Source organism: Lepidochelys olivacea, assembly GCF_965140295.1.
Source record: "Lepidochelys olivacea isolate rLepOli2 genome assembly, chromosome: 5".
Lineage (NCBI taxonomy): Eukaryota > Metazoa > Chordata > Testudines > Cheloniidae > Lepidochelys > Lepidochelys olivacea.
The window spans coordinates 74,777,353-74,790,490 of NC_140415.1; the positions used below are offsets into that span (position 1 = coordinate 74,777,353).

At 41.3% G+C, this 13,138-nt stretch overlaps 1 protein-coding gene and 1 long non-coding RNA gene across 7 annotated transcripts in view; one reads left to right on the plus strand and one right to left on the minus strand.

The window, feature by feature from the left end:
- SEMA6A (semaphorin 6A) overlaps positions 1–13,138 on the minus strand; it is a 133,241-nt gene that overhangs the window by 54,059 nt on the left and 66,044 nt on the right. For all 5 annotated transcript variants that reach the window (XM_084629063.1, XM_084629065.1, XM_084629064.1 and 2 more), the window contains exons 4-6: positions 7,544–7,604; positions 4,289–4,351; positions 3,351–3,452 (exon numbers count right to left, since the gene is read on the minus strand). In XM_084629063.1, the coding sequence (XP_084485189.1) occupies positions 3,351–3,452; positions 4,289–4,351; positions 7,544–7,604 (226 nt within the window). The remainder of the gene's footprint in view (positions 1–3,350; positions 3,453–4,288; positions 4,352–7,543; positions 7,605–13,138) is intronic.
- Positions 9,691–12,688, plus strand: LOC311521004. 2 transcript variants are annotated; one of them, XR_014711756.1, is made up of 3 exons: positions 9,691–9,892; positions 10,754–10,870; positions 12,094–12,688. It is a non-coding gene; the product is annotated as an uncharacterized lncRNA (long non-coding RNA). The 2 variants fall into 2 exon arrangements; XR_014711757.1 differs by having other exon boundaries at positions 9,691–9,786.

Genomic DNA, 13,138 nt, shown 5'->3' on the forward strand with positions numbered 1-13,138 from the left:
TTCTCTTTTCTGATTTGCATGTTGGAAGGACCACTCTCCAGGTGTTCCTGCATACATTGAGCCTGTGTCATATAGCAACCCTCTTACCATCAAGCAAGAATTAATCTGTGTGGTAGTTCTAAAATCTTAGGCTTAAGTGTAACCCCTGGGAAATTAATTCACCACCAGGTACAGGTAATTATACAAATAACCAGTTCAACCTTATGCAGAAGTTCAAGGGGTTTTAGTAAACTACAGGGAAAGGTGCAGATCCCACATGTTTAAGACTCATATATTATAGCTGGTAAGATTACTCAGCAGTGTAGCCCACAGAGCTAGCTTAGCCTTTTATTTTACTTTTCAGTAATGCAAGGAACCTACAGGCCTGTATTCTGTAAGACATTGGCATAAGTAAGTTAGAATAAGTAAAATAGGCCTATGACCCTTAGCATACATAAAATGGCCTGATAGTTACCCTAGATTCTGGGGAATAGCTTGCTCAAGAGAGGGAGTTGGTACATAATACCAGGCAACTGCAGGAACACTGAACTGATACTGGACCTGGATATTTTAGGATACAATTGTTGGCAGATGTCTAACCAACAACTTGCTTGAGCAACAGGTGATGTATATGATAAAGAGGTAAATGGCATTAATATGTTAACCTATAGGATAAATGCACCCCAGTATTATGAGGATGAGGATTTGGACATGGAAGGCTGAGCATCAGAGTAAATATCTGTGTCGTACCCAGGTCCTATAACAGGCTAAGCCACCATGTAGTGGGGGCTAGATTTCCATCCTTTAGCTCTTCATTGTTATCTACCACTGACCTTTGGGTGTTGAGGTTCTGGACCATCAGACTCAATTGGCATGCCAAGGACAGGGCTAGTCCTTTGTCTCTCACCCCCAGAACCCCAAGGAAGGGTTGAGTAAAGAATGTGAGCATATGTAGGAAATGACACCAAAGATATCCCTAATACTGTATTACAGCTATTTGTTTATGTGGTTTGGAGCTTTTTTGTCTTTACTGATTGTTTTAATAAAGCTAGCTAAGGCTTTGCTTTATCCTCAGTGTGTGTCTTTGCCATTCACCCTGAGGTTCCCTACAAGATATTGAACTTGTCAGTTTTAATTCTGTGGAGCCTGATTCTGGGACGTGAACACTATTACCTCCCCCCGCCAGCGCATTCATTAGTATTAATTGGCAATCAATACAATTATTATTAACCATTAAAAAGGATCAGGTTATATCAATAACTTGTATGTAGGGGTAAAATCCTTCTAACATGTTTAAATCACTTCAACAGTACATACTGTATAAATCAAATGCAGAGTTCTGAATCATAGACCATGAAAAATAATCCATCTAGCACCATCAGGCTACCCCAATCAACTTTAAGCTCATATGTTATGAAACCTAACTCATTCAGTGGATGATTTGTCATCATTTGTTTTCTGTCATGTATCTTTTCTGTTAAGACCTTCTGAAGGGAATCAGTTGTGTTTACTCTAGGATGGGAAAGCATTTAAAGTAATGGTGAAAGGAAATGAGCTATGCTCCAGAGCTCCTTCCCTCTGCAAGGAGCACAACATTCCAGGGTCATCTGTATTTTCACTTTACAGTGCTGTGGGATGGCCTTATCTTCCACTTTGCATGTCTCAAGTGCCCTGGTGCCATCTGTAATCCCTGAAATACAGTCAGGGAAAGTCAGTGCAGGTGTCAGAGTGACCTTCTATAGGCCCCAAGAGACATCACCATGCAGGCTCTCAGAGCATAGCAACAGCTGAGGGAATCAGCATGGGCCATATATCATGGGGAATGAAACATCTGCAGAAAGGATCCTCACATTAGGATGCCAAGAAAATCTGTATTAAAATATAGCTTTCCAGCAAAGGGACTCCTAAGAATTTGTTAGAAACATTAATTGTACTGAGCGCTAAGCAATGACAAACAGAAAACTAAACTCAGGACTGGAAACAGGAAACCTGGCTATATGATGTGGATGGGAGGTTAGGGATAAGGGAAGGGAAAAAAAGAGACTTTTTTTTTACTAGACCCATTGTTCTAATTTCAGTACTCCTTATATCAGGTAGCTGCACTATATAATTAACTGGAAATGAGCTTGTCTCTGAAGGAGAAATTTCTTTCACAGAGCTATAGAGAAGACTGTGCTGTTGCTCTGCACCATGTGTTGATGTACCTTCCAGGCTAAAGCCACTGAAGGTGCTAAACCAGCATGGCAGAGGAAGGATGGTGAGAAGTAGGGTAATATTGTGTATCACTGCTGTAGTTGCTTTCCTGACAGTTGAAATCTTCAGTTTGTTTTCAGGACACTTCTTACAATAATTCTGGACCTGATCCTGTACCTTGCCATTGACAACTAAATGAGCAAGAGTAGGCTTTTTATCAGTAGTAACTGAATCCTCTTCCTCTCCAAAGAAAGGTTAGAAATGCACCTTGTGACAAAGGCAGATTCTAAAAGAGTGCACTGCTCTTAGGCTGAATACTAAGGCCCTGATCTAACTCCCATTAAAGAAACTGGAAAAACTCCTATTGATTTCAGTAGGGTCTGGATCAGGGCCTATAACCCTACTCCTCAGACAGTGGACAAAGGTTGAATAAATGGCTTTGCATGCATGCAGAAACACTGGCACAGAATTGGGCTGAGGGAAGGAATCTTCAGCTCCAACATGTGTTTTATTAGCAGGGCTGATGGGTAGCTATTTAGTGCAGCCTGCTCCTAATCTCTATATGATGTTTTGACCTTGTAAATGCCCCATTTCTTTTCCCCCTCTGCATTTCCCTGTAGCAGTCTGCTACTGAAATCACTTTCACAGAATGAAGGAGCGTGTAGAATCCTGCACAGGTTCCCTACTAATTGGGTCCCCAAATACCAGTACAGCAAAAAATGCAGTTTCCACTATACTAAGCCTGTAAGTGTCTAGGCAAGTATCTTTGGGATTGGGCACAACACAACAGACAGATTCAAAATGTTTTATGGATAAGAAATCCTCAGCATCAGGCCTGTACTTTGAGATGCATAGTAAACTTTTTACTTAAGAAAGTTCAAGGGACTAGCCCATATTTTTTCAGTGAGCTGTAAGTTATTGTTCAAGACAACTGTGAAGGATAAGCTCAAGTAGCAATATACTTTTACGTGTAGGGGTTGCAAAGAGGTGTCTATGTCAATCCAGGCAAATCATAGAAACCCAATCAAGATTCCACATGTAAAATGCTGAAGAAGTCAAACAAGTGAAGATAAACTCTGTAATGCTGAATGATACATTTTGTGCTGCCAACTACACAGTCAAAATAAATTGCTAAATTTCTCAGAGCACAGCTGCAATCTCCTAAACACAACACCTACCTTATAATTCCTGCAAGAAGGGTTGAAGGCATTTGTTCCACAGATAAATAAGGTATCATCATTTCGTTTCAGGAGGACTTTAATAAAATTATGACACTCATCCTGAAGAAAAATAATAAAAAGTATTTTACCCAATATATTACAAATGTTTGGCTTTATTCTTGTGCCATGATCTTTCATTGTCAGGGCTAAAATGAAGCTGGCTAGTAGCCACTGTGACATTCTGGGCTTTAGTTTCACAATTTTTTGACTGATAGTGAACAAGACAATGACTTTTCATTCTATTTGTTTCATCATAGTTGCTAGGAACTGAGGACATTTTATTTACAGTTCAGATTTCATTATTGTTCATGAATTTTGTTTGAATTTTGTTGCTTTAATCAAGACTGAGGACCTTTCCGATATATTGCTGTAAGACAACAGTAACATTAATTAATTCAGTGCAGTGCACTAAAGTAAAACTGATGGAAATCAGGTCCAGAAACTCTGGGCCTGATTGTGAGCTGACTAATGTTAGTCAGTGTTTGCACTAGTGTAAAATTGGGGTGAGATCAGGATCAGTTCTTCTGCATCTACAAACACACACTTTGTATTATGGCTTTTTATGAGCTCTTCAGTTAACTCCCAGTGGAGAATGGACAACAGTGTTTAGCTATAGGAGGCCGCATTAAGCAATGTCAGTACACCTAGCACTGTGTCCATAATTCCCACTGCTTCTAAGTATTTCATGATGTTACTGCAGCTGCTGTCGTAATGTTTCATCACATTAAAAGCAAACTATTTTTGCAAATTAAAGACTTCAGTAAGTTGATGGAAAAAGCAATTACTAGCAAAGAAGTGAATGGCATGATCCATTCCACATCACAGAGAGCAGTCTGAGATAATAGTTAAGAAACTAAACTAAAGTGGCAGCTGCAGGAGAAATGAAAATTGCCTACCTTATGTTTTCCCTTCATTCTGCATGTGTCTACATCAGCCTGTCTAGATTTCCATGTCAGTTTCTGCAAGGATCAAGAAAGAAATCAATTAGTGCCCAGAGGTTGTTGCATTTGATTTCAGAAGTAAGAGTTCCCTAGGGGAGACTAGCTGCTGAACATATATTTATTGAAAACTTTCGGCACCCTTTCTCCATGATTAATTCACCAGAACAATGAAAGATCAGTGATGTGGAACATTCACTTAATTTTCTGTTGCTATCTATTCATTAAACAAAAAACCCATCTCACCTTCTAAAGCCTGCAAAAATGTGAATTTAGCAATCTGCCAACTTTTTAAAATATATGCACTTTAAGAAAAGACTTTTCTTTTCTCATTATTTCTTTTAATTTGATGTTGTTTTGCAAAGCAAATTGTTGCAAATGGACTATAAACTCATTAGTTATCAAGCCAAATAATATGCATTGGCACAGTCCAGTTCAGATGAGCAAAGAAATCTAATTCAGGCTATTCTTTTCACTTCATATTAGCTAATAAATTCAGAGATCCTCTAGCTATCAAAGCACTAAAGGTTTTATTTTCTAACATTGTTTCCCTGGAATGGTTATAGGTAAATCCCACATTGGATTTTCGTTCCTCTATAAATGGGAATCTAGATACACCACGTTATGAAGTTAGCAAATGTTAAACTTTCCAAGCAGCTGAGTTATAGAGTCATAGAGTTTAAGGCCAGAAGGGACCACCAAATCATTTAATCTGACTACCTGTATATCACAGGCCACCAATACCACCCAGCACCTGCACACTAACCCAACAACTGAAATTAAAGCAAAGTATTACTGCCCACAGGAGACTAGACTATTATGTGCCAGAGGCAGAGAATGGGGGGCATGGGAGGTGCACCAATGCCTTAGGCCCCATGCCAGGGCAGGGAATTAAGTGTGATACACCTGGGTGATCTCTGCAGGTGACCCACACCTTACACTGCAGAGGAAGACAAAAAAACCCAAAGATCATGGACAAGCTGACCTGGGGGAAAATTTCTTCCCGACCCCACATACGGCCACCAGTTAGACCAGAGGTGGGCAAACTATGGCCCGTGGGCCACATCCAGCCCGTGGGACCGTCCTGCCCGGCCCCTGAGCTCCTGGCAAGGGAGGCTAGTCCCCGGCCCTCCCCTGCTGTTCCCCCTCCCCCGCAGGCTTACCTTGCCACGCCGCCAGCGCAATGCTCTGGGCAGCGTGGCTGCAGAGCCCAGCCTGACCCGGTGCTCTGTGCTGCACGGTGTGGCTGCCTGTCCTGGTGCAGCCGCGCTGCCAGCCACCGGTGCTCCAGGCAGCACAGTAAGGGGGTAGGGAGCAGGGGAGTTCATGAGGGGGATGGTCAGGGGCTGGGGGTGTGGATAGGGGTCAGGGTGGTCAGAGGGTGGGGAACAGAGGGGTTGAATGGGGGCAGAGGTTCAAGGGGGGCAGTCAGGAAGGAGAGGAGGGGTTGGATGGGGTGGCGGGGGGCAGTCAGGGGTGAGGGTTCTGGGGGAAGTCAGGGGACAGGGAGCCAGGGGGGTGGATGGGGCAGGGGTCCCGCGGGAGGGGGGCAGTCAGGAAGGAGGGGGGTCGCATGGGGCGGGGGGGGGAAGTTAGGGTCGGGGGGCAGTTAGGGGCAGAGGGTCCGGGGGCAGTCAGGGAGAAGGGGTGGTTGGATGGGCCAGGGGTCCCGGGGGGGGGGCATTCAGGAAGGAGAGGTAGGGGCTGGATGGGGCGGCAGGGGGGGTCCAGGGACCAAGAGTGGGGGGGGTGGATGGGGCAGGGGTCCCCAGGGGGCTGCCAGGGAACAGGGGGCATTGGATGGTGCAGAAGTCTGGGGAGGGGCGTCAGGGGGCAAGAAGCGGGGGGGGGAGTCGGATACGGGGTGGGGGCCAGGTGACGTCTGGCTGTTTGGGGAGGCACAGCCTCCCCTAACAGGCCCTCCATACAATTTCAGAAACCCGATGCGGCCCTCAGGCCAAAAAGTTTGCTCGCCCCGAGTTAGGCCTTGGACTGAGTGTATTAGATTTGAATAATTATAGTAAAATGTCATTAAAAAGTCCCTAGCTTAAAATACTAACACCCTTATAACAATAATAATGGCTTCGAGCCAACAACTCCATTTAATGAATTGAGTTAGTGCTCATTTATTAAACAGTCCTTCGCTAAAACATTTTTCATGGATGTAAGCATGAGCAGCGGGTATAATGGCTGGGGAAGGCTGTGCTTCCTGAAACAGCCCCACGTGGCCTTGCCCATGCTCCACCCTGAGGTTCCCTCCTTCTTGCCCTTCCCTCTTGGCCCCAGCCCAGCCCAAGGCTGGAGGCACTCAGGCGGCTCGGGCTTGGTAGGGGAGGCTGGTGGCCGCTGGCAGGAGCTCTGGGCTTCAGCAGGGGAAGGAGTGGGGGAGAGGTGGGGCCTCAGGCAGAAGGGGTGGGCCGGATCAGGGGCTAACATCCCGAGCCCGTGGTTCATCTACTGCCCATGGATGTAACGCTAGTTTTTCTTTCCTTTGCTGCTCTGTGACCTCATTTTAGTATGAGTATCATGTCATAAGCTCATGTATGGCATCATTCATGGATTTAACATGCCCATTTTTCCTTTCCTGGGGTGAAATTCACCCCGGTGAACTATGAATACTATATATTGCGTATAGGGTATGCCATGTGCCAATCAGTATGACGAAACTGGTGGGAGGTCATGTCTAGAAACATTCACACAATACAGAGGAGAGCAATGCAAGAAAAACTATTCCCTTTTTGGATATAATTTCCCATAAATGTAATGTGGTTTTTCTTACAACACTTTATAGCATGATGTTATAATAAGATTTTATTTACTGCATACTTGCTTGACTGACTAAAAATTATGTATATGAAAATATATAAGTAGACTTTTCCTTTTATGATGAGAGTTTTAGTATTCTTAATTGGTATAGTATAGCAATTATAAAAAGCTACATAATATCAATGAATAGATGTTTGATGGATTCCAGGGAGCTCAGTATATTTCGGTACTAGCTGCTTATCAAGCTAGCTAAATCGCTCATAAGAAATTCACAGAGGTCATGACTGCTATTCCAGCTTTCCCTATATATGACTAGCAATTCTACCTTACTTGATTAGTACAATTTTTACAGCAATGCTGGAAAGCTGTTTGAAACAATGCCCATTTCCTATTTATTCTCTGTTCTTCCTAGTTTCTTTAGTTTCAAGATGATAAAAAGCAACTTACTTTGCTAAAATAAATTTCTTCTGTATGTGATGTGTCCATATCAACAGTATAAATATGGTCCCTGTAAACAAAGGTAAATCAATGCAAAGTCAAAAGCACTAGTCAGTTTATTTTATATAATAAAAAAAAAAACCAGACACTATACAAGAGAACACTACTGATTGCTTGGTCTGCTTCTACTGAGAATGCACCACTGTACATAAACTGCTTTGCTTTTCAATAAGAAAGAAGAGAAATTCTAAAAACTAACTCAAGTTTCTTTCCAGTAACAGCTTATTTGTATGAATGAGATTTAAGAAAGGGGGCTAGTTCCACATCCTCTAGGGGCTGGTGGGCAGATGTTTTTGTGCATCTTTATATCAGCTGCAATCCTATTTAGGCAACCGTTACCAGCTTCCTGGGATGGTTTTCAGTATGCCATTCTTAGTCAGCCAGGGTTAAAAAAAGGTTAATGCGTTTTTTTTTTTTAAATTATACCTCCAACCTCAGCTGTAATGATTTGATTGACAATCTGGAAAGGAAAAAATTGACAGCAACAAAATTGTTTCCAGAAATTATTCTTCTCTTCACACGCTGATGGCCAAATTAAACTCTAAAATTCACCCTCAAAAAAAGTTTACATCTCGCCTGTGCTCACCTTCCTATTTTGCTGAGAACCTGGTTTTCTCTACAATTAGCTACCAATCTTCCCTGCACAAGGGGAAACAGACTCAGAAAGTCAGGTGGGGGGACATTTTTAAGCAGTCCCCTTCTGTGTGAGTGGCGCACAGAGACATTTTTGACTGGGGCACAGAATTAAAAAAGAAAACAAAACATCTGAAAGAGCCACACCAAATTGTGCAGGAGGGGTGAAAAACACCCAACATCTCATTTTTCCTTGAAATAACAATGACTTTTTCAAAAATGTGGGAAGTCTTGTGGCTAGAAAACGATTCATAGCTTTAAAAGGGGGCTATATAGGAGTCTGTTGAAAGTAGGATACAGACTGTTTCCATTTTAGAAGCCTCTGCTGTCAAGACTAGCTCCATTTTATCGAGTTTGAGGGAAACAATATTAGCTTCTAACTAAAGCAGACAGAAAACAGTCTTTGCTGTAAAATGAAAATAAGAAACACTTCTCTCACATGGAGAAAAGAGGCAGCATTGTTAATAGAAACTGGCTTTAAAAAAAAATTTGTCTGCCACTGCAGTTGAGGCAGTTTGCTTTGTAAGATGCCAAACTGAGGAGGTTTTTTTTCTCCCTCAGTCTTCAATACAAACCAGAACTGTCATTTATTTTCAAGACGGGTTTAATGCCTTATTATTTGCTTGTCTTTACTGGCGGAGCTATGGTCAGGGTCAGTGGCAGAATAAAATTACATATTAGCATATCAGCTTTATAGACGGTGATGTTACTTCCTTTTTTATATATACATATTCAAAGTTTCAGTTGGTGGAAACCAAGAATCTGGTAAATTGTAAATTGACTGATTATTATGCACTGGCAACACCTGAAAAAGTGTTCTGATTGGCCCCCTTCTGGCACAGCTCTTTACATTAATTATCATTTTAGTGTTGAGGATTTCTTTTTAAAAAGACAAACTAGCAACAACAAAAACCCAGTAAAAGTAAATGGGTGAAATTCAGAGAGAGGCTTGTGTCACTTAGCATCACTCACATCATGGCTCTTCTGAGCGACTTAAGTGACTAAGCAACTTACTTTCTGGCTTGCCAAAGTGTCCTAGGAGAATTCAGACACCAAGTTGTGGAATTATGTCAATGAAACCTGATTTCAGGATAACTAAAACCATTTCCACATGCTGTATCTAATGCACAGTTGCCCAGTGTTGGCAAAAATTAAAAGAACTGTCTATAGATACTATAGATACTAATGGACTGTTTTGCCCTCTCTTCCCCAATACTGCCTACTGGCTGTGGTATGTGTATAGTTCTCTGCTAATTAAATTATTCTAACACAAACTGACTTAATCCTACTGCTTCCGTTTTCCCACCTCCAGTCAGCAGAACTGAATTTTGTTGCCATGGTATAATCTTGTGGAGGAAGGGAATTTAAATAATGCTGCTGGCTGTGCATGACCCTTGGCCATGTCAGTGCAATGTCTGGAAATGTGTAAATGCACTCTGGTACTGCTGGGGCTCAATGAACCATTCTGTGCATACATATGGGAGGTGACAGATCATGGGAACAAAAGCAACCACCAAACAAGTCAGCAGGAAGAGATGACACAGTGAACTCCAGGAAAGGTGTGTGCAAACCTGTACCCTCTGAGGGAAGAAGAAAATGCTGCTATTCTGTTACATATCCAGAGGGACAGCTCAGGGGCAACATTTCAGAAAAACTCAGCTGGGGGTAAGAGATGGGAAAAGTTGTGACAGCATAGAACATAATTTATGATTGTATTGTACTCTGCAAAGTTGGGGGAGGGGCAAAAAGTGGAAGATATTCTGGAGCCTATAGGCCTAGGATAAGTCTGAGGGGAGCAAACTAAGGTCTGGATGGGCAACTGCACCGCTTGTCCCATAGCAAATGATGCCCCTGGGACAGATGCTCAGCTGATGTAAATTGGTGTACTACTCTAGTCTCATTAACTTCAGTGAAGCTATGCTAATTTACATCAGCTGAATATCCAGCTCATAATTTGCACTGAAATCTTTCCAAACCCATAAAAAGTGTTTAATAATAGTTAGTACAAAATTCTTATATACATCCCCATATCTTATTTGACAAAATAGGCAACTGACAAACAGATTTTGTTCTATGCCAGACATGCAGTAATAAATTGTTAGCTGTCGCTGAAATCAGTTTGTCCTTTTTTCCAAGGAAATTAACTGCAAAACTAACAGTGAGCACTGGATTTTCTCAAAAACCTCAGTGTTTAATCATGTGTTTTGATTGCTTTTCAGATAATTGGGTACAAATGTAAACTTAGTATCACTATATTTAGACACCTACAAAACAACTTAAAAGAAGCATCTGATATGATACTAAGGGATTTATGCTAAATACAGTTTCAATTAATCCTGTTATGAAGCTCTTTGATAAACACTTTTGACTGTGTTCACATTTGCGTCAGTCTCTCAGCTTATTGCCCCCATTAGTGTTACAGATATAAACTTTCACTCACACTAATTATGGAAAGATTACTCATTTTTGAAAGTTTCTCACTTGAAGATAAAAATGACCTTGTGAATTTTAACTTTTATCACATAGGCTTCTCAACCTAGCAGGGATTTTTTTCCAGTAATATTCTGAGGAGGAAAATAATCTACGTAACAGTTTTTCAGTTACTGGAGCAAAGAAAAGTTTAAGAAGATTTTTTGTGCTCGTGTAAGTAAAAATGGATTACATCTTTCTGTTCTTTTTGCAGGTTATTTGTCCCCAATAATGTCAAAGCATTTCTCTATTTGAATATAATATAATATTTTATCTATACACATTCACATACACTCAAACACAAATATGGTATATATTACACATACACAGATTAAGGAGCTAATTCATTTTTTAAAATGAGCTGTGATTTGTGAATGGTAATTTGCCATCATGAAAAGTTCAAATTCTTTTTCAGACTGTAGCATCAGAGTGCAGCGGAGGCATGTAGCTTGCTGATTACAAGTTAATATTTTCATCAACATTTTAGTCTGCGAATAATGTTTGGATATTTTAATCCACCAAGCAGATTTGCCTTAGTGCTTGTCAGTTCTAATTGTCACACTGCAAATAACCTGCCAATTTAAAAAAGAAAACAAACACACACAAAAAGAAAAAAAAATAAGGGAATTCCCCCATGAAAAATTACATTAAGGAGTAAATCCTGCCATCCCTCTGGCTCCCCCACATGCACATAACCACACAGGTACTATGTTTTCATGGGAAGGTGAAGAGTGGAGCATTCTCCCTGAGAGACTCTGCACAGTCTCTGTGTCATCGAGCCAAGTTCCACACTTCTCTGAAGAATAATCGAAGGTGAAGTTGTACGGTGGGAGGCATGGCCAGTGGGTGCATGCATAACATGGATCCTGTTGCCCAAAATACTACATGGGGCAGCATAAAGCACATCCATTGCACCCACTGCAAAACATAGAGTAGAAACTGTCCCCTGTTTGGGCAGTGTACGAGGTGCTATAGCAATGCTATAGAGGCTGACGCTGAGGATTCTAGTCCTCTGCCTGGGCTGTACTACCATCTATTTATTTGGGCTGGGCACTCTTTCCCCGGATTTGTCCTCTAATGACAATTAAAGGCTGGCCTGGCTATCTAGTCCTTTATTGAGTGCAACAGGCTGTTATGCAGAATATCTGAGTTTGAGACTTAGTAATCTTTTAATGCCTTGTGGACAGGAATTGGGAATGTTACAGAAGCATGGCGTGCAATACTTCGTAATAGGCTGGAGCACGCATGAGGAGCAGCACAATGATGTATGGGAAGGGTCTGAGGAAAGGGTAAGGGGGAAAAAAGACAAAATGGTCTTGTTTTGAAAATATATGCTCTTAACTTAAAACACTACTTCCCATTTTGTCACAGCTCTAAGATTGTGCATCCTTTTCTAGGGACAGCTGGCCTTGGAGAGTACTTGCTGTGAAAAGGAAAGGAAAGAGCATAGGAAACCAGCAGAGAATTGGGGACTCAAAATCTCCAGGACATGTGAGAAATGCAAGCCTATATATGAAGAGTTTGTCAGAAACCGAGCTTTGCAATGAAATCTTAAGATTCCTCCAATGTCTAGGCATAATGAGAAGCGACTTGAAAGTGCAGTTATGGTGTAAAATGGCACCTCCTTACTTAACAATTCTGTTCCTTGGCATATCAATCGATCCATCAATCAATAACTCTAACCCATCTGCTCCCCGAATATATTCTTTCTGATGTGCCAATCAGCATGGGTATTTAGGTAGCATTCTGTGACACTTATGTAATAATAATAAGTTTTGACCTCCTGTTAGCATTGGAAAGCTAAAAACTTATGGGAGAATGAGTATTTACTTATAATATGCACCAGATCTGCAGCTGTTAAAAATCAGTGTAGTTCCACTGAAACTGCCAGAGCTATGCCAATTTACACCTACTAAGGAGCTGGCCTTATAAGCCTTCTCATATAAATACATGTGTTTGTGTATATAAAAATATATCTGCAAAAAGATGCAGAAAAGACATTCAATTAACCTCATGGAGTACATCAAAAGAAAAGCAGTAAACGTATTTCTTCTGCTTTTTTTTGTTGTTTTACTATAAAATATGCCTAGAACAGCAACGTTAAAGTTTAATTACTCTTATTCAAATATGTACTTATGCACCCAGTGGCTCATTTGTGTTTGTTCTCCAAAATACGTAATTAATTGTGTGCGCAAACAAAATCACAAACTCCTTTAAGGAAATTATTATTCTGTCTCTATCCTCCAACTTCCATTGGCTTTAATGGGGGGCTGCAGATGCCCAGCACCCCCAGAAGTTGCTCAGCACCTTGACGGATTGAGCCCAAGATGACAAACTAATATGGCTTTTAAGATGTATCACAGACAGACTATAAAGACCAATGTGTGTGATAAAATCCTAAAATAAATGTCTGGCAGAGATAAACTCAGAATATCAATTTTT